The sequence below is a fragment of the Podarcis cretensis genome (genome assembly GCF_951804945.1).
Source record: "Podarcis cretensis genome assembly, chromosome: 7".
Classification (NCBI taxonomy): domain Eukaryota; kingdom Metazoa; phylum Chordata; class Lepidosauria; order Squamata; family Lacertidae; genus Podarcis; species Podarcis cretensis.
This window is the reverse complement of record NC_137176.1, coordinates 53,511,677-53,538,536: the sequence shown is the minus strand read 5'-3', so window position 1 is coordinate 53,538,536 and position 26,860 is coordinate 53,511,677. Positions and strand designations below refer to the sequence as shown.

Below are 26,860 nucleotides of genomic sequence, written 5' to 3'. Positions count from 1 at the left end.
GCATCATCTGAGCAAGAAGGAGCTCTGTGGCCTATGAGGGATACACAGCTGTATCAACTACTACACTCTTCCTTCACATCCCTATGGGGATGAAGGAACTAAGAAGGGATTTGTTTACAAGCGGTTGCTCTGTGATCTGTTTTTTTTTAATTTAATGGTTAAATATTGTTAGTGCAATCTTTTAATATTTGCTGAGGTATATTCAAGGAAGCCTATTTCACGTTTGTTTTTTTTTTCTAGTGTTTCTGGCTGCCCGTTGGCTGACAAGACCTTAAAATCCTTGATGGCTGCCAACTCTCAAGAGCTTAAGTGAGTATTAGTATCAAAGGAGAGGGAGGGGTTCATTGCTGTTCTCTTCCTACATATTTTACTTACTTCAAAACCCAGTCTGCTTGTTCAGCAACAGGAACCAGTAGAGCTGCAGAGCAGATGTTTGCTCAGCCTTTGGGGTAACAACTCCAGCTTCCTGTAGAATGCACTAGTCCAGCTCTTGCTCCAGTGCTAGGTTTTGGTCATTGACACATGATATGGTGTCCTGGATATGGTGGCAAAGGGTGACAGGTAGCCATGCAGGGGAATAAGCCTGGATAGTTACAATTGCTCTCAAAGCAGGCCTAAAGACGTCTGACTCCCTATTGTCCAGGGACTGCATGATTATTAATTCACTTCTGAATTAATTTCAAACAGGAAAACGCCACACATCAATATTTTGTTACAGGTCTCATAGTTAACTATTTTTCCACATGTGACAGCCATGTCCAAAAGAGGGATACTAACAGGCTTGGGGAAACTCCAGGGGTTGCAGAAGTGCAGAAAAGATTAGGGAAAATACTTTACTGTGGGACCCCAAAAGCATAACTTGAATAGAAACACTCTACAGTGGAATACTTTGTTGCAGATCCCACTAGTCATTGTCTAACTTCTACACCTCTGCCATTCTGCCCCATACCTGTCCAGTTTGTCCCCTTTCACTCATGCAATCCTACCAGTGTAAGAAGTGTAGCTATAGTAATAGTCACCTCCCACGGGGACAAGGTTGCTGGGTTTGCACCAGCAGGGAGTTGAAACTGCCCTGGCTAAGGGAATTTGGGAGCAGTCTTATCCCACCCAGCAGGTATAAATCAGAGGAAGGGGAGAGAATCTTACTGTTTGTCAGGTCTTGAAGTAGATGTATCTAAATGTTGGGAAAGAAAATGTTATTCTCATATTTTGAAAGCCAGCTGGAAATACCAAGTCTTGCAAGATGGCTGGATCTCACAAAATACGCAGTCTGGTTTTTCAGATCAAAGTACTTGGGCTAAGCTTTAAAATGTGAGTGTTTATCCAAACCAAGCCTGCAAATCTTTCCTTTTTATCCTTTGCCACTAGACATACCCCTCTGCATGTGGTTGAGGCAAGCATTAAATCAGATGAGTCCATATACTGCAGAGAAAAGTCACAAACAAAAGAGTGGCTGTGGAGGTTCTTAAGGAGGCCTGAGCAATCTGGGCATCTGGCCTTATTATTGAAGAGGAAGGTTGGCAGGCAGTCACCTAGTTATCATTGGGAGCGTTTTGGCTGATGAAGATGCTTGGATAAAGTCTGGCGAACGCTTCCAAGAATGCTTGACAGAATCCTGTGCTCGTGTAGTGCAGCTTAAAAAAGTGCAACAAATACAGAGCTGGTTACTAATTTGTTGTGAGGAATGCAGACATCTTTCCCGAGGGCAGCATTTCTGTTTGAGAGTTAATCACATCTCCTCCCGCATTCCCACTGTAGCATCTTGAGGAAATGTGCCTGTCTTCAAAACTGGTGCATTGGTTGCAATAGTGAGCACTGTGCATAACGTCATTGGGCCATTAGAACTTGTGGGCTACTGCCTGTGCAATTGCTAGGAACATATGAACCTGCCTTCTACTGAGTCGGTCCATCAAGCTCAGTATTGCCTGCACTGATTAGCAGTGGCTCTCCAGGATTTCAGATGTGATTATCTCCCATCCCTATCTAGAGGTTCCAGGAATGAAGTCTGTGACTTTCTACATGCAAAACAGTTGCTCTACTGCTGAGCTGTGGTCCTTCACCTCAACTCTTACTGATGAGCAACACACTCTTACCACCACTACTGCCAGGATTGTCCCTTCATTCATGAAGCAGTGCTGGAAACTGTTGTATGCTATTAACAAGCACTTCATTTTATGCTTCCAGCTGTGTTCTGCCCCACTCTTTCTGGTTTGGTGAGGTGGTAACAATAAGAGCAGAGTAAGAGGTCTGACAGGAAGCTCTTCCTCCCTTCCCTCACCCCTCTGGCTCTGGCATTGAGAATTCTGGAATATTAGTGTCTCAGCTGCCAGGAAAACTGGACATGTCATTTTCCTAGGATACCTGAGCCCTTATGGTGCCTTATGGGATTCTTCCCTGGCTCAGATTGCAATCAGAGAAATGACACTGAGTTTTGAATATAGGCAGCTATTCCTAACATGCTAAATTTGTATTCTGAACCAGGTTAATATAACTTCCAGCAACATCACTATTCTCTTGTACAACCACTGCAAGCCTCTCTGAGACACTACTGAGTATATTCTATATGAGGCCACTAAGATGTTCCCATCACACCTGTATTACACATCTATTATAAGTTCCCCTATGGAGATCCAGGTCTGATGGCATGAATAACTCCACTGCACAGTATTAACAAAAGAAATACAAAATGCTGTTTGAGCCAGACTATAAAATCCCTATTCCTAGAAGAAAGAGAAACAAATATGTGTAATGGATATACAGGGGGTTATATTTCTTTCTTTAACAATTAATCCAGTGCATATATTTGAGCCTGACTATATATATTTTCAGATTTGAAATGCACTGATTCTAACAAATCAAATGATTATTTTCATCTTCCCCTTCCCAGAAATCTAAATAACTGAGTGGGGAAATTGTGAGGTTTATATCAGTGGCTGAGTTTTCATGTACAACACAGCCCTTGTACACCCCAAAATAGTTGCTTTCCTTAGGTACCCTTTCTTATTTTTCCAGTTGCACATGGTCATGTCAAACCAGGAATGTGGGAAATTCTAATGCAAAAATCTCCTAAATTAGATACTTTATGAAATGTCAAGGGTCATATTCTTCTCTGCACTTTGCTTTATAGATGTCCAACTCCAGGATGTGATGGGTCTGGTCATGTCACTGGAAACTATGCCTCACACAGAAGGTAAGAATCTTCTGCTTATTTTTTGGGGGGAAGGAAGCTTTGGCACTCCAGATTTTGCAGGACTACAACTCCCATCACCCCGATCACTGGCTATTCTGGCTGCAGCTGGTGTGAGTTGGAGTCCAACGTTTGGAGGGCCACAGGATCATCACCCCTGAATCATCCAGAAGCAAAAGCCTGGGGAATCTATATTGCTCTGCTCTGTGTACTTTCAGCTTGTCTGGTTGTCCCCGAGCCAGGAAAGGTGGTCTCAAAGTGACTCCTACCAAGGAAGAAAAAGAAGACCCTGAACTTAAGTAAGTGGAGTAGCAAAGGCTTGTCACTTATGCCTCGCTATTCAGTTGGATACATCACAGGAAGATTGGTCTCAGATTCACTAACTTAGATCCTCTCCTAACAAATCCAAACAAAACCTCCAAAGGATGGTTTTATGGTTCAGGTGCTGTTGTGCTGTCCTTGAAGTAAACCAGATGGCACAGCTCTGGAAAAGTCTCAGGTCTTAAGAAACAAAGGAGAAGCATAGTCTCTGGCTCATCCCCCAGCCCAGATGAGCCAAACTTTAGGCAGAGTCCCTTTTTAGACACTCTATAATTCTTCTTCTGAGCCCTTATGACCAGTAACCTCACCCTTCTGCCAGACCTGTACACCCACATGTAGGGAAGGCTTACAGATCATACATTATTTCCCCACTGGCTGATGCTTACAGGGGCTGACAATTGTCTGCATGTGGAGACTCTGCACATGAATATTTGACCTCAGTTCGTTATAAAAAAATATACCAAGATATATTTATATAGCAAGATAGCATATGGCAGGACAGGCAATAAAATAGAAAACATAATAAGAAAAATGCAAAATGATCATTAAAATGATCGACTGATCAAAACATCTAAACAGTTGCATAGGCCTGCCTACATAAAAAGGTCTTTCAGAGATGCCTGAAAATCAAAAGTGAGTGTACCTGCTGAAAAAGTGATCCACAGCATGGGACTCATGACACTATGGCAGATCACTAATGGAAGGTAGTTGGGCCTCCTTCATATTTAAAGCCACCATATTTAAAGTATTTCACAGTGCAATCTTTTGCATACACTCGTCTATTGAGCTCAATAACAGTGTATTAGACTATATTTTTTAAAGTGGTATTCATATGGTAGCCCTAATGTATAGACAGCTTGGAACCAGCAGCCTGTGGGCCAATCTTGGCCCACCAAGGAGTCTAGTTTGGCTTGCTTGGCCATTTTCCTCAAACCGTGCCTTTTACTTGTTTCCTTTTCCTTTTAAATATATTTCCCTTGTTCCTTCAAATTAAAAAACCCTTCCAGAGCAGCTTGCAAACTCCCCCCACACTATTTAATAAAATCAATCAATGACTCTTAAAACAAGAGTAAAATACAGTAGCCTAAAATTCAGTAATCCAGCATCAAACAAGGCATTTGCTCATTAGAAACCCTTCTAAGAACATAAAAAGATGCTGTTGGGTCAGGCCAATGACCCATTTAGTCTAGCATCTCACAGTGGCAAACCGGATGCCTACAGGAAACCTCCAAGAAGGACCCAAGCACATTGAAACCTTGCTATTAGTACGTTCATATTATAACAAAGTAGGTTTTATTTTATTTACGGGGAGGAAATCTTTCTTGAGGTGTTGTCGCTGGTACATGGACATTTTTCCCCTCTGCCTCTTGGTTTTTCTTTTCTTTTTCCTAAAAATAACATCAGTTTTGCTGTGCTTCTGTAGATGTCCGGTGCTAGGCTGTGATGGCCAAGGTCACATATCAGGTAAATACACTTCTCATCGCACTGCTTCGGGTTGTCCTATGGCTGCCAAGAGACAGAAGGAGAGTCCTCTCAATGGGTCTTCGCTGCCCTGGAGACTGAACAAGCAGGAGCTGCCACACTGTCCTTTGCCAGGCTGCAACGGGCTGGGTCATGTTAATAACGTTTTTGTCACCCATAGAAGGTATCACTTTGTATCTTTACTTTTTTTTAACTCAACAAATACCTACAATGTATTGCAATTGTGTGAATTTAACAAATGAAGCTGTTGAACTGATAGGAAAAATCTTGTTAGGATTTTGCATAAGTCCCTGAATTAACCCCAACTCATTTCCTAGAGGTGTCCAGGGTTTTTTGAGATGTCTTTGGTTTTATTTTCGCTGTCTAAACATTCATATATCAACCTAGAATAGGTGAGAAATCTGCAAATGCAATTTACTGCTTAGCCTTAAAAGCTCTTTTTAAAAGGCAAGGTATTTTTAGCAGCATATTACTGAACTCTTCTTTTCATGTACATTTTGAAGTTGACTCTGAGTTGCAAGCTTTTTAGACTTTTAAGACCACAATCCTAAATTCACTTATCTGAGAATGCAAATATAATTTATTGCTTTAAAGTCCTGTTTAACATGCAAAGTATTTTTAGTGGCAAATTACTGAGCTGTTATGTTCATTTGCGTATCTAAGCTGACCCCAGGAGTTGTAAATTTGTTGATGTTCAGCTAAGTATTACTCCAAGTAGACCAACAGAGATTAACAGACCTAGCTTGGTCATGTTAATTCATTCCAGTGGGTCTACTCTTGAGTTAAATTTAGTTGAATACCAGTCACAGATTTTAATAGAACAATCCTATACACATTTACCTTGGAATAAGCCCTCTTGAATCCCATGGAATTTATGTCTGAGTAGACATGTATAGGATTGTGCTGTAATTGGTCCAGGATTTTACACTGCTGCCTCTAGTTACAGATAGCGTGACAGAGGTAGAGGGCAAGGCAGCAGGGTATTCAGCATGGTGCAAATGCAGTTGCAGAGCCAATCCAGCACTCCTGTGATGTGTTTGTGCCACACTGACCTCATCACTGCTTTGCCTCTCCTTCCCAGTAGAGAGCACTGACTTACCACCGCTGCACCATTATGTACTATTTTCCAGAAGGTGTGTTTAAGCTTCTGCTTTGGTAGCAGCCACCATCGAAGATGACCCACTACATAGTTCAAATGGGGCTATGTCAGGAGCTGCACTGAGGACAATTTGTCTATTTGTTCTCTTAGAGAGATTTTAGTAACTACACAACCATTTCGGTCATTGGCAATATTCTGCGCCCAGTAACACTGTAGTAGCAATATAGGATTGCAGCTTACATGCAGCACAGTAAAATGGACTTGTACTGCCAAGACCCTGGAAGCTGAGATACAGCAATCAAAAATGTGTTTCAATTTTCAAATAGGTCCCCTTTCCTACTCTTTTCAGTTTGTCTGGATGCCCTCTGAATGCACAAGCCTTAAAAAAGGGCAAAATATCTGAAGAACTGATGACCATCAAATTGAAAGCAAGTGGAGGTAAGAAGATAACAAAAGCAGTACATATATGACACTGGAATCTGGGAGTAAGGAAATGAGTCTGTCTTTGCCCAGTACTGTCTTCTCTGGCCAGCAGCAGCTCTTTGGAGTTTTAGAAAAAGTGTCTTTCCGTAGAGCTGCCAAATATTCTTTCACAGAAGATGCTGTATACTGAAAGCAGGACCTTCTGCAAACACAGAGCTACAGCCCCTCTGCTGCCTGCCTCATGAAGACACATAATTGGATTAATTAATTTAATGTTTGGTTTACTTAAAAATATATATAATTACATTGTGCCTTTCATTTGAACATTTTAATTAAAAGTACTTTGTACTGCCTCACAATGAACAGGACACAGGTAGAGATGGACAAATTTGCCTATATCCGTGTCTCATCTTTCCAGTCCACCAGATTTCCACATCAAATTTGCAATCATAACAATAAAAACCAACAACAATTTAATAATAAATCATTCATCAATAATAATAATTCATCAGCACTTTGATATGTGCTTCTCCCAATATGCACATTTTTCAAGCAATTTCCCTTAACGTATTTCTGTACATGTGCATTTTTATGCACATGCTGTGGTTGGGGAGCTGCACAACAAAATTTGGAAAAGTGCAAATTTGGAGGGATCGCTGCTTTTCAGTGTGCTCATTGGTTCAGAAACTGCAAAATAAAAGGATCTGCATTGACATGTAATCCAAATTTCTCCCTCATCCTGAGCTATGGCGACCTGTGCTCTGTGTTCCCAGGGTTGCCCTTCAACAAATATCGGTACTGGATTGATCCTTTCAATGCAGGCAGGCCACTTTCAGCCACTTGAAGGCCTATTGAGCTCCATCAGTGCAAAGGGAAAATTTCATGGCTGCTTCTCTGCCCCTGACATGCCATAATGGAAGCTTTGACACTGACCCTGTTAAGTGTAGAATTAAATTGCAAATGCGCAATTTTGATTCCAGAGACCAGGTTAACTGAAGAGGCTTGTTCTATAACATACCATTACACAGGGGTTAGCATTTGCCCATCTCTTCAGTCAGGTGTGATTTTACACTTGACTTGGCTCATTCTTGTGCAGGTTTAGAGAATGAGGAGGAAATCAGACATTTGGATGAAGAAATAAAAGAACTGAATGAATCCAACCTTAAAATTGAAGCTGACATGATGAAACTTCAAACACAGGTAAGGAAGAAAATCTCTGATTGAGCCCTTAAAAACAAACATCAAAAACTCCGACTATTCTCTGGCATTGCAATGATGGTGAACTCTACTGCACAGTAGTGTAGGTTGCCAGCCTGGTTCACATGAGAAGCCGTTTTCAACAGAGCCCAGTAACAGAAGCACATGGCTGTATTGAGACAGCACCGGGTGTTGAAAATGTGCACCCGCTAACAATCTTATACCTGGGGCAACTACCCCTGTGCTCCCCTATGCTATGCCACTGCTACTGCATGTTGACCATTGAGAATTTTGTTTGCAAGCTGTTGTTAACATATACTATGTTTCCCATAGCTGCACCCATGGATCCAGCATTGTAGCAGCATGCAAACTGGGCAGAGTTGCATGGAAATCATAGCAACTTTCCAGCTCATTATTGTGGCCCGTGAAACCTAAGCAACATGGCCCAATTTTCTTTTTGGAGGCTTTGCCTTTGCCTTCTTCTACCTTGACCCATATATGGTCCATTTCTCTGGTTCAGCAAGGGTTTCATTGGAGCTTTAAAGGCGTTGTTGCTTCATCTGTCTAGCTTCACCTACTGTTGGTCTCCCTGCCTTCCACCCACTGGTTTAAAGTCATGGTCTCATAGAATGCCTGGGTTCAAACCTTTGCTTTTAATTTTTTCAGATCATTCTAGTTTACTGCCATACAGCCTCACCTCAGCTCAGCTCAAAAAGGATTTTGTTGAGCTTGGAAAGGTTCAGAAAGGGGCAACCAAAATGATCAAGGGCCTGGAGCCACTCCCCTATGAAGCAAGGTTGCAGAGTTGGGACATTTTAGTTTAGAGAAAAGGCGAGTAAGAGGCGACCTGTAGAAGTTTTAAAATTATGCATGGCATGGAGAAAGTGGTAAGAGAAAAGGGGGTTCCTCCCCTCTCTTATAACATTAGAACTCAGACTTCCAATGAAGCTAAATGTTGGAAGATCTAGGATAGACAAAAAGAAGTATTTCTTCATATAGCACATAATCAAACAATGGAACTCGCTTCCACAGGAATCAGTGATGGCTACCAACTTGGATGGTTTTAAATGAGGATTTGACAAATTCACAGTTGGCAGCAGCAATGCTGCTGAATAGCAGTTGCTGGAAACCACAGTTGGGGAGAGGGCTCTTGTGCTTGAAACCTGCTTGTGGGTTTTCCCCAGGCACCTGGCTAGCCACTGGGAGAAGAGGATATTAGACTAGATTTGCCATTGGCCTGACCCAGCAGGCTTTTTTATGTTCCTGCTGAAAGCCAAATTTGTTGTTGCTTATGCAGTTGTTTAACTGAATCTGCAGCCCATTTTTGGAAAAAAAAATCATGCTGTTATGGAAAGTTAATGATTTGCTCAATTAAATTTCCACAAATATATATATTTTATGGCAAATTTTCCACTTTTAAAAATGCATCGTTTCATCAAATTAGTCTAATGAATGAGCACAATGTAAGTAAAATTGGGCAACTGGAATGGAAACAAATACCAGCTAAATCTAAAATTCAAATTGTAATTTACTTTTTCCAAGGATATGTGTTTGTGTGTATATACACAGCTCCTCAGGCATGCTAAAAATCAGAGATTGTATTCAACTAAGTCTTACTCATTTTAGATCCATTGAAATGAATGGACCTAACATAACTATGTCCATTTATTTCAATTAGTCTACTCTGCGTTGGGCTGAGCTGGGTATGTTAACTGTTTTCAGTGCATTCATTTTTCCTCCTTGAAATATAAATAGTATACTGAAGTGTATGTTATGAGAGTTGTCACATCTGAAAATGCTTAAGTATTTCCACCAAATGAGGAAACAGGACAGAAAAGATTGAATAGAGCCATCCCTATATGACACAGTATCTATCTAAAAATGTCTCAGGCCACATCCAAGCCATACATTGAAAGTATTATTGGACCACTTCCAATAGTCACCCTCCCTCCAAAATCCTGGGGATTCTAGTTTGTTAAGGTGTTAAGACTTGTTAAGGTAAAGGTAAAGGTACCCCTGCCCGTACGGGCCAGTCTTGACAGACTCTGGGGTTGTGCGCCCATCTCACTTAAGAGGCCAGGGGCCAGCGCTGTCCTGAGACACTTCCGGGTCACGTGGCCAGCGTGACATCGCTGCTCTGGCGAGCCAGAGCCGCACACGGAAACGCCGTTTACCTTCCCGCTGGTAAGCGGTCCCTATTTATCTACTTGCACCCGGAGGTGCTTTCGAACTGCTAGGTTGGCAGGCGCTGGGACCGAGCAGCGGGAGCGCACCCCGCCGCAGGGATTCGAACTGCCGACCTTTCGATCGGCAAGCCCTAGGCGCTGAGGCTTGTTAGGAGACCCCTATTCCCCTCACAGAGCTAAAATTTCCAGTGGTTTAACAACCAATCCCTCTTCTCAGGAAACTGGCAATTACAGCTTTGTGAGGGGATAGAAATCTCCTAACAATTTGCAGCACCCTGAAGAAACTACAGTTGCCAGACTTTTTTTTGGGGGGGGGAGGCATGACTGTTTAAAGTGGTATTATAGAGTTTAAAATTATGGTCTCAGCCCCGAGCTCAATTTTTCACTCAGCTTCTCTCAGAATAATATATATAATGCCTGGCCTACATTACAATGAATTGTTGCAAAGTCTGCTCCTTCATTTCCTATTCTACTTTTTTATTTTTTTAGCTTTTATGCTCTGTCCTGTCTCCAAACTCGGCCACTCTACAGCATAACCTTGCCCTGGAAAGTAGCTCAAAAGCCAATACCAGGGTTGCTGCTATTGTAGTGAGTCAGCAGTGATGCTGTAAGAAAAAGGCAGCAATGTAAATAGCAGCTTGCTTGTTCCCTACCTACCCCAGTCCCTAAGGGCAAAAGACTTCATTTTAAATCAGACACTTCCCCTGAGTTGTCAGCTCGAGGCCTGCAGTCTTTCGTCCATTTCTGAACACGCTTCCCACAAACAATGCTCTTTTCATCCAGCAGGGTCACTGTCTAGAGCATCATTTAAACATATTCCTCTTCTGAAAGAACAGCAGAATCCACTGACTTAGAAATAAAATGGCTCGCCCCAATTAGGAGCGCCTTTTGACATTGATGTGCATGGAACGGAAAGGACTTGAGCTTCACTTCTGCATAGGCAACTTCCACGGCCTTGGGCTATCACTTCTGATAGCTGCATTTTAGGCCAAGAACCCCACTGTTCACAGTAACCAGAACTGAATGCATGAATACAAGAGAGAGAAAATTTTGCAAAGAGCCTGATCCCCCAGAAAAATAAATGATGTGTGTTGGCCCAATGCATTTTGCAGGAGCAGGGAATTTTCCTTCTTCAGGGACAATATCAGTCACACACAAAAACACAGAATTGTACATTTAAAAGAACCCATCTATATGAAAATGTTTTACAGATGTTGTAAGTTGGGGTATGCATACAGGATAATGTATTTTCAGTGGTTGGTTCTGTTGGGTTTGGGTTATCTTTGTTTCTAGATTGTATATGATGATTCTGAAAAATAATACTAATAAAAATAAAAAATAATAAGAAGAACCCACTTACATCAGGAACTACAAATATACTTTCTCATAAAGCAAAAAGTGAAAGGATTTTTGGAAAGCATACTTTCCCGCTAAAATGTGCCAGGCTTTATCAGGCACACTAACCATTTTTGAGAGCATTTTGAGAACTCTTCAGCCCTTGGTGTTCTTCTGCTGTTCACACCACCACACGTTGCTTTGCTTCATGGTTTCAGATAACATCTATGGAGAGCAATCTGAAAACGATAGAAGAGGAGAACAAACTTATCGAGCAGAACAACGAGAGCCTCTTGAAGGAGTTGGCTGGCCTCAGTCAAGCCCTCATCTCCAGTCTGGCCGACATTCAGCTTCCACAAATGGTACGTCTGTGGCTGGGAATGTGGTAGTTTCTCTGGGAGCTCAGGGAATTTACTCAACAGCATGTTGCAGGGCTGTCAGAGATGAATCTCAAACTGTACAACATTCTCAATCTCTGAGATGTGCCGAAAATTATGGATAGTAGTAGCGTCCAGAGGGGTGGTGGGGATTCACCTGGCTTTCCAATTACCAAAGGTGGTAAGGCAGCAGGCAGGTACAGCAACATGTCCAGTCCAACATTCCTAATTCTGTCCCTCCAAGGAGCTCAATGTGGTGTACATGGTTCTCCTCTTTCCCATTTTATCTGTAAGCTTTTCCCTATCAAGGAAAAAGGCAGAATCTAAATCTCAATAATATCACAGCAACCCTGTGGGGTAGGTTAGGCTGAGAGATGGTGACTGGCCCCTTCTGAAGATCACCTAGTGAGTTTCATGACTGTGGGGAATTAAACCCTAGCCTCCCAGGTCCAAGTCCGACTCTCTAACCATTACACCACACTGCCTGCCCAGTGCTGGTGGGATTGGCTGTGTTGCTGTGCATGCACCATGCTGAGCTTCCCACTAATTAGCCCCTCCCACTCTCCCTCCTGGTAACTGGCAGGGACATGTGACATTGGGAAACCAGGTGAGTAATGCCCCTCTACTGCTGGAGAAGACCATGACCACACCTTTAAGCACAGAAGAGCAATATTGTGGGAGTGGAGAAGACTTGAGTCACTTTCCTTTCTGGAACAATCTCCCAAGGACCACATACCAGTGAGCCAAGGAAGAAATGTAAATGTTGTTTCTACAATAGGCTGCTTTCTACACAAACACCTCTCTATCCAAGCAAGCAAAAAAGCATGATCAGAGCTCAAGAACACATTTCCAGTCAGAGAAAACCACTCAAGGTGGGTGCAAAGGACGGGCAGTGAGAGGTGTAGTCTAGGGAGGGGTTATGGTGTGGCTAGAAACCCAAGTGCCAGATAGAGGGCCACAGCATCCCAGTTCCCCATCCCATTGGCTGGCTGGGATCCAAAGAGCTGTTGTCAAAGACTTGACTGCTTCTGAAAAGAAGTGAATTCAAAATGGCCAGGTCATTTTTCTCTGGTCAGGTGGTGATGCTAGCAACAAGCCATAGTCAGGCAATAGCTTAAACTCGAAATGGGTTACCTTAGAGCCATATAGGTTTGGAAGAGACTCCAAGGATCATCTAGTCCAACTCCCTGTGATACAGGAAACTCTAAATGTTGGACACAACTCCCAACATCTCTGCCCGTTGTAGTTGGGGCTGATGAGAGATGGAGTCCAACAACATTTGGAGGGTTGCAGGAGTCAAACACTTGCTGTTTTCCTGTAGACAGTCCTTCCATGTCCAGCTGCTCCCCCCCCTCTCTCTTTCCAGTTTTCACATAGTGGACACCTTGCCTAATATTTGACTCCCATGTTTAGGTGTGATGTGTTTTCATCTTCATTCCAGGGCCCAATCAGTGAGCAGAATTTTGAAGCATATGTAAATACACTCACAGATATGTACAGCAATCTGGAACGGGAGTATTCCCCGGACTGCAAGGCTCTGCTGGAAAGTATCAAACAGGCAGTGAAGGGTATCCACGTGTAGGATGAGGAAGCTGCTGGGCAACAGGAATGACTTAGCAGCAGCAAACTCCAGATGGATCTGCAAAGAGCGCCTGGACTGCTTTAGAAGTATTAGTTTCTGTGCTGCATTTACAATTTACAACATTGCACTATTTTTTTTCCAGCTCACATAAAAAGGACAGAGAACATAACAGACTATTGTATTAACAGCAATGACTCAGATCATAGAATATATTTATTTCTGTACAAATCCTTTTTGTTGTCATCATGGTTTGCACTCTTTTCATTTTGTAAAGTGAATGTAAAAATTGTGTGTAACTATTTTTTTACTTTTTTAATTTATTTTCAATCAAGGAGTTGTGTGCGTGTGTGTTTTTTTAATCTTTTAACAGCATTTCTGCAGCCTGCCATATTTTTACAAATGTGTTTGTTAATTTATTTTCCAATGGGGTTTTAAAATAGATTGAAAGTTATAGTGTAAATTTAACATTTTGCTGGGTTTGTACAGGAAGAAGGGGGAAATCTATGAAAGAAACAAAAATAACAGAACTGTGATTCTAGTTTTATTTTCACCACATCCTGCTTTTTTATAACAGCTTTATTTTAACAAAAAAATAATAATTCAAAAGGGTTTTCAATAGCATGAGATATGATGAACCAAGGATGCAAAGGTGAATGGTGCCCTCTGCTGGAAGAACATAAGCTCTTCAAGTGCAGCATGTTGTAAGAGTTCATGATTTTTTTTAAGCAATAATGAAATATAGCAATCAGCAAACCTTTGGACTTGGCTGTGTGTCTTAGCCTGCCACAAATAATCCTTGGAAACCATTCGAGAGGGAAGGTTGGAGTGATTTAAGATATGTTTTCCCCTATTTCATGGTCATCCATCGGGAAAATATATATATAAATTTTATCCCTTTTAATGTGATAGGCTTTGAAATGACCTGTAGCTTTTTTCCCCTTTTTGTACAGAGCCTTGTAAAAACATTGGTCAGTAGATCAATATCAATATAATTTCATATTGGAAAAATGCATCCCAAGCTGATGATTTTGTACATACAATTAAGCCAAGCAAATCTTCCCTGAGATGTCAGTTATTGTACTAGGTTGAGTGGAAGGAACTGAGAAGGCTGCAGTTGCAAAGGGGACTAAGCCCCACTGCTGTGAAATGGGCTTGCATGGCAATGGTGTTTGGTGACTGGATCTATGAACAGTAGCACTGATTGGGTTTACCTCCAATTGTACACAAATGCTGTGATTCCCAGCAGATTTACTGCAAATTCCATAAAGACTGCTAAGACATAACATCTCAGAAAAAAAGCCCTACTCCAGCAGCTCCATTTGAACATATGAAGCTGCTGTCTACCTGCCAAGTCAAACTACTGATCCATCAAGTTCAGTATTGTCTACACAGGCTGGCAGTATTTCAGACGGGCGACTTCCCCGGCCTACCTGGAAATGCTGGGGAATGAGCCTGGGACTTTTTGTATGCAAACGCTTGACCACTGTGCAATGGCTCATTCCCCCTAAATGTGTATCTCTGCTGCTGCCTCATGCATAGAAGTGAATGGGGTGGCCTCTGCTTGCAGAAGAGATCTGCATACGTATCAGAATCCCATGTTCCTTTGGATCAGGTTGCTGCATGTGTTTGGAGCCGAGGTTTAAAGACAGCCTTAGTTGCAGTTGATTACCATCCCATAATAAGGGTATGTCTCCAAGTGCTACAGTCCTTAGACAGCCACCCAGAAATACGTGCACGTCCCAGGTGGACCTCTTGATCACCCGTATCCATTCCCAGTTTAGTAAGCAGCTATAAACAGGGGTCCAGGGTCTGTTTCAGGGATTAGAAGTAATAATGCATTTTTTTCCAGAATTCTAATGTTTTCAGAAGAAGGTATATATACAACCAGCTGAACTGCCTTTTTTGGTATGCACACACGTCTCATGTGCATATGTGCCTCAATGTAAAATGTATACATGAATCTAGCGTGTGATTTAATTTTCCTGTGCTACGATGAAAGTGTTTATTTTTATTTGCCTACTTTATATTTTGACTGAATATGACAGCATTCAAAGTCTTCACTCGTACATTTATATTATAGGGTTCCTATCCAAGAGTGCTTCTCCCAAATCATTCAGCTGTCATGCTGTGGTTGCTGTTCTGCAATAGATGGAGCTTGCTGTTAATGTTTGGGGGGGGCGGGGGGCGGCGGTGATATGGCCCTCGGATCTTAGTTTAGACAAGAATGTCCTTAGAAGCTGTGTTTATTTTTTAAAGAAAACAATTTGACAGAAGCTATCACAGTATGTGCTAATATAAAATAGAACACCAAATTGCTATTAAGTTATTGTACTTTTTTTTTTTATAAAAAAGACGGTTGCTATACCTGTTCAATGCATTACAGGGGGAAAGAAACCAAGTTCACTCATGACAGAGACTAAAAGTTAATTTACTAAATATTTTAAGAAATTTGTTATATATTTAATTTAATTTAAACAATCTCCTACTGACTTATCTATTTATTACTATGATTTCCTATGGCTTCAGGTTAATTTATCTGGGTTTGGATTGTTTGCTCAGGATGTAACTTTGTATTTATTTGCCTTCTTGGTACTTGATGTTTTGTAATGTGCACTGTGATTCCTTCTTCCCTTCTTCCTTTCCTTTTCCTTTTCTTTGTTGGATTAATTTGCATTGATGAGTTATCCTGTAAATTAGACCTTTTGTAAAGAGCAATGATGTATGCATTTTTTTTTAATTTGGAGTAGTTTGTATACTGTTTCTTCATACAATTAATATTTCTTACATCAAAAGCAACAAAACTGTGTTCTGTGCTGTACATTTGGTGTATGGTAGGAAATAAAATTGATACTGAAACAGGTTCCACAAGTTCTTCGATGTCTTCAATAGATGGGGGTGTATGGTGCACATCTAACTACACTTACAAACACTCAGCCAGTTGTTTCCAAGGCAAAACAAAACGTGGGGTTCCTCTAAACCAGGAGTAGCCAACATAGTATCAACTATAAGTTGTTTGACTACAATTCCCATCAGCACCAGCTAGCATGGCCAAAGGCGAGGGGTGATAAAAGCCACAAGCCAACACGGTGACCTACAGACACCTCTAAACTTTACCTTTAACATCTTAATGGAACACCCTGGAACGAAATTATTAGTGTGTGAATTTGTAATAATAAGATGTGTGTGTGTGTGTACATAGGGGTGAAAATATTTCGGAATACAACCAAGGAAGCCATAGCTACCACTTTTTAAGCATTGTACTATCACTCATGGGCAAAGTTCAACTGCCTCCAGAACAAGAAAGAAAGAAAAAAGAGAAAGAAAAAAGAAAGAATAAATTTGTACAGTGGTACCTCGGGATGCAAACGGGCTCCGTTCTGGAGCCCCGTTCACATCCCGAACAGCACGTAAGATGGCACAGCGCATCTGCGCGTGGCATTTTGCCACTTCCGTGCATGTGTGTGACGTCATTTTGACCATCTGCACATGTGGCGAAACCTGAAAGTAACGCGATCCATTACTGCCGGGTCGCCGTGGAGCGCAACCCGAAATTGCTTAACCTGAAGCGTATTTATCCTGAGGTATGACTGTACTGCTTTTAGCATCTGATACATTTAAACACAAAAGCTGGCATGAAGGTTTTTTGCAGTTAAGATCCACCTCTTTCAGACGTTCTCTGAGATCTAGTGTTTAGTGTGCTGGATCTCAACTTCTCTGAAACAGCAGGTGGTTCTTAACTGCAGGAAACTTTTGAGTCTGGCAACAAAATGTTGCTGCATATCCCCCCAAACCCCTCACAGAAACTGCTCAGAGCCCCTGCCAGCCAGTATTTTAGTGGCACTTTGCATAGGTACCATCTCAGACTGAAGATTGTGGGTGCCCACAATGAAGGGCTTCAACGTTGCCCATTGAATTTGTGGAGGCCAAGCCCCACAAATACATTATTGTGGGTGCTAAAGCACCCATGGCCTCCTGGAGTTGGCTCCAGTGGTGTTCTGAGACATGGAAAGGTATCACGCCTCAGGAAGGAAGAAGGGTAGCAGAGTGAAAATACATCTGCAACAAAATGTTTCAGTGCCTATCCAGCATATCTGGTGTATTCCTGCACAAACACAGAGGCACCATTTTGGGTGTGTATTAAGAGAATGGAACAGTTTTAGATCTGGAAGAGTCAAAACCTCTCCAATCAGCCCTGACACGCCCTTGGGAACCTCCCCTTCTCACCAATGGTGAAAGAGCATTGGGAACGGTCCTTTCCACACTGCCAGGATGGACCTCCCTTTGTGTCTACAAAGAGGAAGAGCTGCAAAATCCTATGACCTCCAGGACACAGTCAGGAACCAAAGGACTGAACCATTAAATGTTGTATGGACCCACTTTTTGTCCATTTATCCAAAATTCTCTTTCCTAGAGGTGCTCTACTACCACATGCAGGGACTTTGTCCTCCCTACTAATGTTACCCACCTGTTCATCTTGCCCTTAGTAAAGACCAAGAACACATTTCCTGAGAAATAGCTTTGCATGCAAATGGTGGTATGGAAGGCATGTTTGAAAGCCAGGGGGAGATGAGCACATGTATCACTGAGACACAAGTTAACTGTTGGGACCATTTTCATGTCCTCATTTCTCATATTTTTTTGGCATTTCACGAAAGAGGACTTAAAAATGCTTTCAAGTAGGATTCAGCTTTATTTGTTTAAAAATATATCCAATATTTTGAAAGTTTTTGGAAAATTCAACAATATAAAACAAAGGTCTAAAACAAGCCAGATTATCTTAAAAGACTTCCACCGTCCAAACCACACTTCTCATGTTATTTAATTCTCCTTTGCCTCTGTTCTTCACTTTCATCTCTTTGGATCCCTTAATATCTTGCCTAATTCATTAAATTCTTTATATTCTTTAAGATATTTTAATTAAGATTTCTATTTTACAATGTATGTAAGTGTAATTCTGGAATTACCCGTTTATGGAAAATAGTATTTCTTTTTCTTTTTTTCTTTTCTTTCATTTTTTTGCTTTCTCTTATTTTCTATTTTCTTTCATAGTTTATGTTCAACATACTGTAAATAATTGTGTTCTTTGCAGATATATCTAGAAATTTGATTGCATTATTTAATAAAGTTATAAAGGTAAAGGTAAAGGTACCCCTTCCCGTATGAGCCAGTCGTGTCCGACTCTAGGGTTGTGCGCTCATCTCACTTAAGAGGCCGGGGGGCAGCACTGTCTGAAGACACTTCCGGGTCATGTGGCCAGAGTGACGAAGCTGCAGCTGGCGCGCCAGCACCAGCGCAGCACACAGAAACACCATTTACCTTCCTGCTATAAAGCGGTACCTATTTATCTACTTGCACTCAGGGGTGCTTTCGAACTGCTAGGTGGGCAGGAGCTGGGACCGAAAGACGGGAGCTCACCCCGCCGCGGGGATTCGAACCGCCGACCATACGATCGGCAAGTCCTAGGCACTGAGGTTTTACCCACAGCGCCACCCGCGTCCCTTTATATATAAGCAAGATTAATATAGCATGGAAAACATGGCATCTGCTTGCTTGTTGAGCAGTATGAAGAACCCTCTGTCCTCCTATCAGTAGAACTGCTATCGTCTTCCTACCTTTGGAGTGTCAAAAGATGGTGTCAATATCAGTTTTAATATTGTATTTTTACATGATTGTAACTTGCCCTAGGACCTTAGGGTGAAGGGTGGCTAAGTGTTGTTGTTGCTGGTCTGCCAGTTTGCTGTGGTTAGTCTGCCAGTTTGATTGGGTAACTCTTTCGATAATTCCATTGAGCATGATTTGTCTTGTAGCTAGGGATGGGAAAATCTGTCAATTTCAGCTTGGCTGCTCCTGGTATAGAGAGACTCCATTTTAAAAAGAGAGTTCAGTTGTAAATGTGCAGCTATAGAATGGGTTGAACTATAGCTATGCTGAAAGTTTGTCTTTTTCATCCATTGGCTGGCTGGGTGGGTGGGAGTGGGGAAAAAACCCTCGTGAAAAATCATGGAAGGGAAGAAATTTCTCTGGAATTGTCAGGAGAAGGTTGCCACCTACATAACACAGCCTTACAAGGTAGCCAAGGGTTTTCCTCTATGCATTAAACTTTTGTTTGTTCAGAAGCCTACATCAGTCTGAATGGGACAAGGCTTTCTCCACAACTTCTCATTGACTGTACTTCCTGGAATGCTTTCGGAGCAATCCCACGATTTTACTCTCAATACACTGTAGGAACTGTGTCCAGCCGCCGCCACCACCACCCTAAATGCCTTTCTGAAGGGTCAATGGACTCTTCTGCTCTGCCTGGGTTACAGAATCATAGAATCCCTCTAGAAGGGGTCCAAAAGTCCTCTAGTCCAACCCCTTGCAATGCAAGAATCACAGGGTTGTGGCATGATAGGCTGCTGATGAAAGAGGCATCCCTCAAACTCAGCAGAGATGCTTGCAGGGAAAGCCATAATAAATTAGTATTATACCATGTAACACAAGCCTATTCTAATTCCACCTGTCTCAACATACCTGGAATAGGTTGAAGTAACAACAAGAAGATGGTGGATGAATTTAGTCTCTTTAAGATATTGCTTTGAAATTTTCATCTTGATCTTTCGTGTCAAATATGACACAATATGACAAACTGGGTTTTCAAAGATGTTCCGTGCACTTTCTGAAGCCTCTTCCTAACCACAGCAAACCTTACATTTCTGGGTGTTTTGCCTTTCTGGAAGGCCTGTAAAACTGACGTTATTTCCAATGTGATCTGCTGTCTCACATTCCTCCTTCTTCCAAATGTTAACCAGAGAACATGTGGGATCCAGGTACAGGGAAGCAGCAACCATATCACCCTTGACATATTATGGACCAGGCCTCTCACAGTGCTGATCACTTGTTTGGTAATGAGAGCAACTTGGTACTTAAATAAATTCTAACCCCTCAAAACTGTAGTAGTCTTGTTGTTGAGTGACCATGTCGAGTGAGAGGCCAGCCAACTAGAAGAATCTCTGATGTGTACTTGCCTGGAAGCAGAGTCAGCATCCAAAGGTAGGTCAAGTCCTAGAGTCAGGTGAACAGCAATCCACGTGGTCAGACAGTCTAGGGTTCAGGGAATCTGATGATCTTGGGGTCTGGAATCAAGAATCAAGATGAGCAGAAAGCAGCAAGGTCAGGCTAGGAACTACAAGCCTTGTTACCATCACCTGACTGCTGCTAGAAGCTCTGCTCAAGAAGGCTGAAGCTAGCTGGTTCTTATCAGTGCCTTCTCCGAGTCCTTGAAGGCTGATCAGCTGCAGTTGGAGTCACTCCACTGTCTCCCACTTCAGGCTGCTCTTCTTCAGGTGAAGCTAACTCCTGGCCCATGACAAAAACAAGTCATCAGCACCAAGATAGGAACAGAGGAAATTGCCTTATACTGATCCACACCAGTGGTCCATCTAGCTCAGTATTGTCTATGCTGACTGGCAGTAGCTCACCAGGTTTTCAGGAAGAAGTCTCTTCCAACCCTACTAGGAGATCATAGAATCATAGAATCGTAGAGTTGGAAGAGACCACAAGGGCCATCGAGTCCAACCCCCTGCCAAGCAGGAAACACCATCAGAGCACTCCTGACATATGGTTGTCAAGCCTCTGCTTAAAGACCTCCCAAGAAGGAGACTCCACCACACTCCTTGGCAGCAAATTCCACTGTCGAACAGCTCTTACTGTCAGGAAGTTCTTCCTAATGTTTAGGTGGAATCTTCTTTCTTGTAGTTTGGAACCATTGCTCCGTGTCCGCTTCTCTGGAGCAGCAGAAAACAACCTTTCTCCCTCCTCTATGTGACATCCTTTTATATATTTGAACATGGCTATCATATCACCCCTTAACCTCCTCTTCTCCAGGCTAAACATGCCCAGCTCCCTTAGCCGTTCCTCATAAGGCATCGTTTCCAGGCCTTTGACCATTTTGGTTGCCCTCCTCTGGACACGTTCCAGTTTGTCAGTGTCTTTCTTGAACTGTGGTGCCCAGAACTGGACACAGTAGTCCAGGTGAGGTCTGACCAGAGCAGAATACAGTGGCACTATTACTTCCCTTGATCTAGATGCTATACTCCTATTGATGCAGCCCAGAATTGCATTGGCTTTTTTAGCTGCCGCGTCACACTGTTGGCTCATGTCAAGTTTGTGGTCAACCAAGACTCCTAGATCCTTTTCACATGTACTGCTCTCAAGGCAGGTGTCACCCATCTTGTATTTGTGCCTCTCATTTTTTTTGCCCAAGTGCAATACTTTACATTTCTCCCTGTTAAAATTCATCTTGTTTGTTTTGGCCCAGTTCTCTAATCTGTCAAGGTCGTTTTGAAGTGTGATCCTGTCCTCTGGGGTGTTAGCCACCCCTCCCAGTTTGGTGTCATCTGCAAATTTGATCAGGATGCCCTTGAGTCTATCATCCAAGTCGTTGATAAAGATGTTGAATAAGACCGGGCCCAAGACAGAACCCTGTGGCACCCCACTAGTCACTCTTCTCCAGGATGAAGAGGAACCATTGATGAGCACCCTTTGGTGAAAAACCCTCGTGTTGGAGATGGAACTTGGGATCTTCTACACACAGAGCAGATGTTCCAGCACTGAGCTATACCCCTTCCCATTTACATAACAAAGGGGGTAAGATTTGAAGCATCTCCCTCAGGTTCATTTGTACATCCAGGACGGCATCCAAAAGACCTATCCATGAACATAATGCCAATTTCTTCATGCAAATTTGCCCTTGCTGATTCAGGATGAAGCAAGGTAGAAGTGAAGTAGATATCTGAAAGGTAGTGACATATAACTGGCTGTGTCATGCAGGTATAGTTAAGGAGAGCGGCATCAGAGCATTCCCATCACAGTTTCCATTTCACCCACAACCAGCTGTGTGTCGATGAGAACAGGCAAAAAAAAATGTCTTCATAATGATAATCACAGTGTGTGTTACAGAGGAGGCAGAACCATAGAGGCATGCAAACAGCATATGTTTTCTCCTCTATCAGTGCCAGAACAGTTATGCATCAAATGGGGTTCTTGAAAAAATAGCATGGCATTTTCAATCATGTCTGAGCAAGGCAAAACAATTTACCTTGTGTGTGTAAAAATGAAGAAGAAATTCTCCAGGTTCATCAACTTTGTCTGTTTAATAAGGTTTTTTGGTAGAAGAAAATTAAGCAGTCTGAAGGGAAACTCTGCCTTACAGATGTATCCATGAACATATGAACCTGTCTTATGCCAAATCAGCCACTGGTCCATCTAGTACACTTAATGGAAACAGTTCTCCAGGATTTCAGAGGGGACGTTCCCAGGCCAACATAGAGATGTCTAGGGCCTCTTCGACATGCAAAGGGGTTGCTCTACCACTGACTGAGCTATGGCCTTTCATTTCACAGAAATGAAATTTTGGTGATTTTCTTTGGATTTTCCCATTCAGCTTCAATAACGAACTTTACCCTCCATATCACTTTGGAAATAAGGGTTGGGTTAACGATGACAACTTCTCATAGTATACGCAAAGTCAACATTAGAAAAATGCTTCCTTTATCGTTAACCATACTCCTGGACTCAACTAGAAGAAATGCAGTACTCAAATTATAGTGAGTCAGAGAGAGTCCTGCTTCATAGCAGACCCCTAAGGTACCTTTTTAGGAAGTTTTGTGGCAGCCAGGTGATTTGACTATAATAGGGATGAGTTAGAAGTGGGGTTTGTGGTAGAGTTCCCATAACTCTGAGGAAATGTGCCTGCAGCTGGATGCAGCCTACATTTTTCCCAGGGCTGCGAAGTCAAAGCCAAGAGCTGGAGCTGCACATTTGCCTCACTGGGACAGATCATCTTTCAGAAGGTGGGAGGGAAAGATAGAAGAATTGGAATAATTTTTGTCCTCTTTACAGTCAAATCACTTGCCTGGGATTTAAATCACTTTAGAGTTTCTCTTGTGCACCATTTATCGGAATGAAATGGTGATTGAGAATGAGGAACTAAACATGGGAGAGCGCTATATTTGCAGTATGAATGAACATTCTAGTCAGGATAAGTGATACACCTGGTTCACATTTCTTTTTATGTTTGTTTCAACAGAGGCTGGTCTATAAGGTTGGATGGGGCACTGCCCCACTGGCCTCAGCCTGCCATCACCGCTTAGATTCAGGTGGACTTGCCTCTGAACAAACAAGAAAAGGATTGTGCTGTAAGGGGAGACAGCTTTTGGATGTGAGATTTTGCAAATGCTACGGCTGCCCGTTCCACCTTTCTTAGCCATGTGGCTTTCTGCCAGAAGATTGTCAGGATAGGACTCTTCTGTTCACATGGCAAACGGAATTTCACCTGCTGAGTTCTGCTTTACCAAACCACACACACACACACACACACACACACCCCCGACCCGGCTGCCCAAAACCTTAAAGGTCCATAGGAAAATATGGTTAAAAGGAGAGGCTACTATGTATCCCTATGTACCACTGCCCTCTACTGGAATTTAAGTAGAATAATTATTCTACAAAAAAAAATTAAAACTGACAGAGGGCACATCTACAGTATAGCACAGATACATACTGGATTAATAATACCCATTGTCCTGCCCAAGAAATTCTCTTCAGTCTTGTATGGGGGACTATGTAGCTAGACAGCTGTGGCAGTTCTCACCACAATTATGCACAGTATTGTACTGAAAAAGCTAAGTTAGGATTCAGAGCCTGCTGCCTTTAAAAAAAAAATGCTGTATTTTAGGTTTGTGTAATTTTCTAATCCAATAGCTATTAATGTGTAGATGTGCTTTACCAAATTCTAACAGGGAAACCTTAAAATTGGTTATTTCTTTAAACCAAACTAATGGGGACAAATCACAAGATTAACATGTTTACATAAACTACTTTAAAGAACATGCCTTTGTAAACAAAGAAAATCTTTAATAATTTTTATTGTTGTTAATTGATATTTTATAAAGCAGTAAAGGGTCACTCTGGCCTGGTCTTTTTGCTTGTGCCTGCCAATAGACTTTACAATGTTACACTGTCTCCATAATGGTGCCTGCAGAGTTCCTTTAAAAAAAAAAAAAACCCCTCAAATGAAGCTTTTAAGTTAAAAAACAAACAAACTGCTGATGTGTTTTTCCCCATGAAACAACCCAGGGCTCTTCAGTAGTCCACAGGCAACATTTTGTACAGCCATTCACTTCTTGCAATGCTCATGGAGCTAAAGAAACAGAGATATAAGAAAATATAGGATGTCCCTGTTTTCATTGGAGAATGTAGGAGGATATGGATATGGTTCAGAAGAATTGAGAAATAATAGAGCAACATATAGCTTTATGGGGGTCCTGTTCAAACCTGGGAGTTTTATTGGAATCATGTTCCAACTTGGGCTGTGGGGAGAGAGCCTCACATCACTTTGTCTCATTATTTGGCCCACACACAGAGTCAGTGCACACCACAAGTAGTTATCAATGTCAAGGTAGACAGAAATGGCTATAAATATAGATATAAACATACACTACCTCAGAAGGTGTCAAAAGTTTTACCTCATACTGACATTTCATGACAGCGTGAGAACTGTAAAAAAAAACAAAAACAACCATATATTTGGTCATTATTATTCTAGTTTTACAGATGAGGAATTTATTCAGTGAGTGAATAATAGGTAACTTGCCTAAAACCACTCAGAAAGCCTTCAGATGAGCAGGGCTTTGACAATCCTTGACAACAGTCCCAATAATGCACTGCACAACAACAGCTTAATGTGACTATCTGTGATATTTTTACAGTGCAATCTTATGTGTGCATAATCAGAAGCAAGTCCTCACTAAACTCAATGAGGCTCACTTCCATTGAAGCGTTGTAGGATTCAAGCCGAGGTGTGAGTGGTAAAAGAGCTCACCTTCTACATCCAGTTATGGCTGGGGCTCTTGCTTACAAGAAAGTCTGTGCAGTTAATACATCATTCCTGACATGGCATACACTTATTGACTGCAGCCATAGCTGGTCTCATTTCAATATGAGACAGTTTGTATTGCATCCCTTTAAACTAAATGGTCTGAGTTCTTTGCTGTCCGTTTTATTCAGTATGCAGGGTGTTTTAAGTGCTCATGAAGAAGTATGTCTTCAAAGAGTTGGGCCAATGCAATTTTAATTTTGGTACATGCTTGAGATTTCATTTACACCCCAGTCTTTCTCTCTCACACACATTTCTCCCCTGTTATTGGTGCTTTCATTCCCTTGGTTTCTCCATGTTTCCCTTTAAAGCAGGATAGAATATGATTTAAAGCTGCCTTCCTTTTGCGTTTTTGGATGGTGACACAATGCAGATGTTTAACGAAGGATATTTATGAGAACTCATACCCAGATTTATGGAGCTTTTTAAAAAAACAAAAACAAAAACTGGCTATTACTCCTTCTGAGACTGCTTTAGTTGGCTTATTCCTTGCCTTCCAGGTAAGAGCAGATACCAAAAGACAAAAGATAAAATTAAACAGAATGAAATTTAACATAAGAACATACGGTGAACCCCACTGGATTGGACGAAAGGCCAGTCTAGACCAGCATTCTGTTTTCTATAGTAGCCAGCCAGATTTTATTATTATTTTATTGTTAATTAAATATATATGCCACCATTCAAAGATTACAGGGCAGTTTACAATGTAAGAAACAATGTTATGAATTTTGTGTTTTTATTTCTTCTTGCAAATGTAGCATCCTATGTCAATCTTGATTTTGTTTGTTATTTTTTATATTTGTTTGTCTTCTTAATACTTTTTTTGTTTTTTTGGGTTTGTTGCCGGAAAATCCGAGGGCTCTCTTGGACAAATGAAGACACCAACCAGAGCAAATCAGAGCAAAACAGCAGCCAGTAGGCTCGGTCTTTATTAAAGAGAAAGACTGTCGCGACAGGACTCCCACCGCCCACGAGGTGAAGCAAGATGGAAGCCCCGAACAAAAGAAGACCCTAACTTTTATTAGTTGCTAATCCCCCAAGCTACACCCCCAGAATTACATCATATTTACATCATGATTACATTAAAATTGGGAGGAGTCGAGGAGGGGTTACACAGGTAATCCGAGTGTCCTGACACCTGGCCGGAGCATCCTCTCCCCCTCCCACATGAGTCATTTTCAAAAACAAAAGAGAAGGGCGAGGTTTCCTGCCCCCTGAGGGGAATCCGGTCAGAGTCCTTTGTGAGAGTCCGTGTGGAATACACTAAAAGGTGCAGCTTTATTGTGTCCTTGATAGCCTCCTGTCTGGACCCATCACGATGGCTATCAAGGCAGTCACGTCAACCGAGAGGAGTCGCTGAGTACGCTGAGTATGGTTGCCCAGCATCAGGTCACCCCCCTTTGATAGTCCTAGAGATATGCAGTAAAATAAAAGTGGTCCGACAAAAATCCAACGTACGGCTGATTTTGGGTGAATATAAAACGGCGAAGACTTTGAAGTTCAATCCAACCCCAAGTTTAGGAAACAATGTAGCAAGGTCTTGATTGGATCAGTCATGGTTGATTGAATTCGGAAATGTTGTATCAGTGAGCTGTCAAACAGGGAACCAGCGAATGCCGGCTGCAGTACCAGCGCAGCCGCCACCAGGGGCGCTGTTCGCTAATGCTGATTGGTTGAAGCGGCAGTCGACTGACCGAGGGTTCGATCGCCCGGTCTACTCATGTTAAAGATAGGGCGATGCGGAGCGCTATAGC

The 26,860-nt window shown here is 42.0% G+C and overlaps 1 protein-coding gene and 1 long non-coding RNA gene across 26 annotated transcripts in view; one reads left to right on the top strand and one right to left on the bottom strand.

Annotated features, from left to right (window-relative positions):
• ST18 (ST18 C2H2C-type zinc finger transcription factor) overlaps positions 1 to 16,050 on the top strand; it is a 195,662-nt gene extending 179,612 nt beyond the window's left edge. For 8 of the 12 annotated variants that reach the window (XM_079983346.1, XM_079983345.1, XM_079983342.1 and 5 more), the window contains 8 exons: positions 241 to 309; positions 3,128 to 3,190; positions 3,406 to 3,486; positions 4,932 to 5,153; positions 6,439 to 6,527; positions 7,609 to 7,712; positions 11,449 to 11,592; positions 13,049 to 16,050. In XM_079983346.1, the coding sequence (XP_079839472.1) occupies positions 241 to 309; positions 3,128 to 3,190; positions 3,406 to 3,486; positions 4,932 to 5,153; positions 6,439 to 6,527; positions 7,609 to 7,712; positions 11,449 to 11,592; positions 13,049 to 13,189 (913 nt within the window). In that variant the 3' untranslated portion in view covers positions 13,190 to 16,050. Of the gene's footprint in view, positions 1 to 240; positions 310 to 3,127; positions 3,191 to 3,405; positions 3,487 to 4,931; positions 5,154 to 6,438; positions 6,528 to 7,608; positions 7,713 to 8,375; positions 8,541 to 11,448; positions 11,593 to 13,048 lie in introns of those variants that run through there. The other 4 variants (XR_013840598.1, XM_079983348.1, XR_013840597.1 and 1 more) reach the window with 4 other exon arrangements.
• The window catches only part of LOC307219879, a 44,869-nt gene continuing 22,898 nt past the window's right edge, over positions 4,890 to 26,860 (bottom strand). For 5 of the 14 annotated variants that reach the window (XR_013840616.1, XR_013840621.1, XR_013840625.1 and 2 more), the window contains 4 exons: positions 13,096 to 13,246; positions 11,765 to 11,908; positions 11,360 to 11,469; positions 4,890 to 5,014 (listed from right to left, as the gene is read on the bottom strand). This is a non-coding gene — a long non-coding RNA (uncharacterized lncRNA). Of the gene's footprint in view, positions 5,015 to 11,168; positions 11,218 to 11,359; positions 11,470 to 11,764; positions 11,909 to 13,095; positions 13,247 to 18,703; positions 18,798 to 19,164; positions 20,528 to 24,672; positions 24,728 to 26,860 lie in introns of those variants that run through there. The other 9 variants (XR_013840617.1, XR_013840619.1, XR_013840618.1 and 6 more) reach the window with 7 other exon arrangements.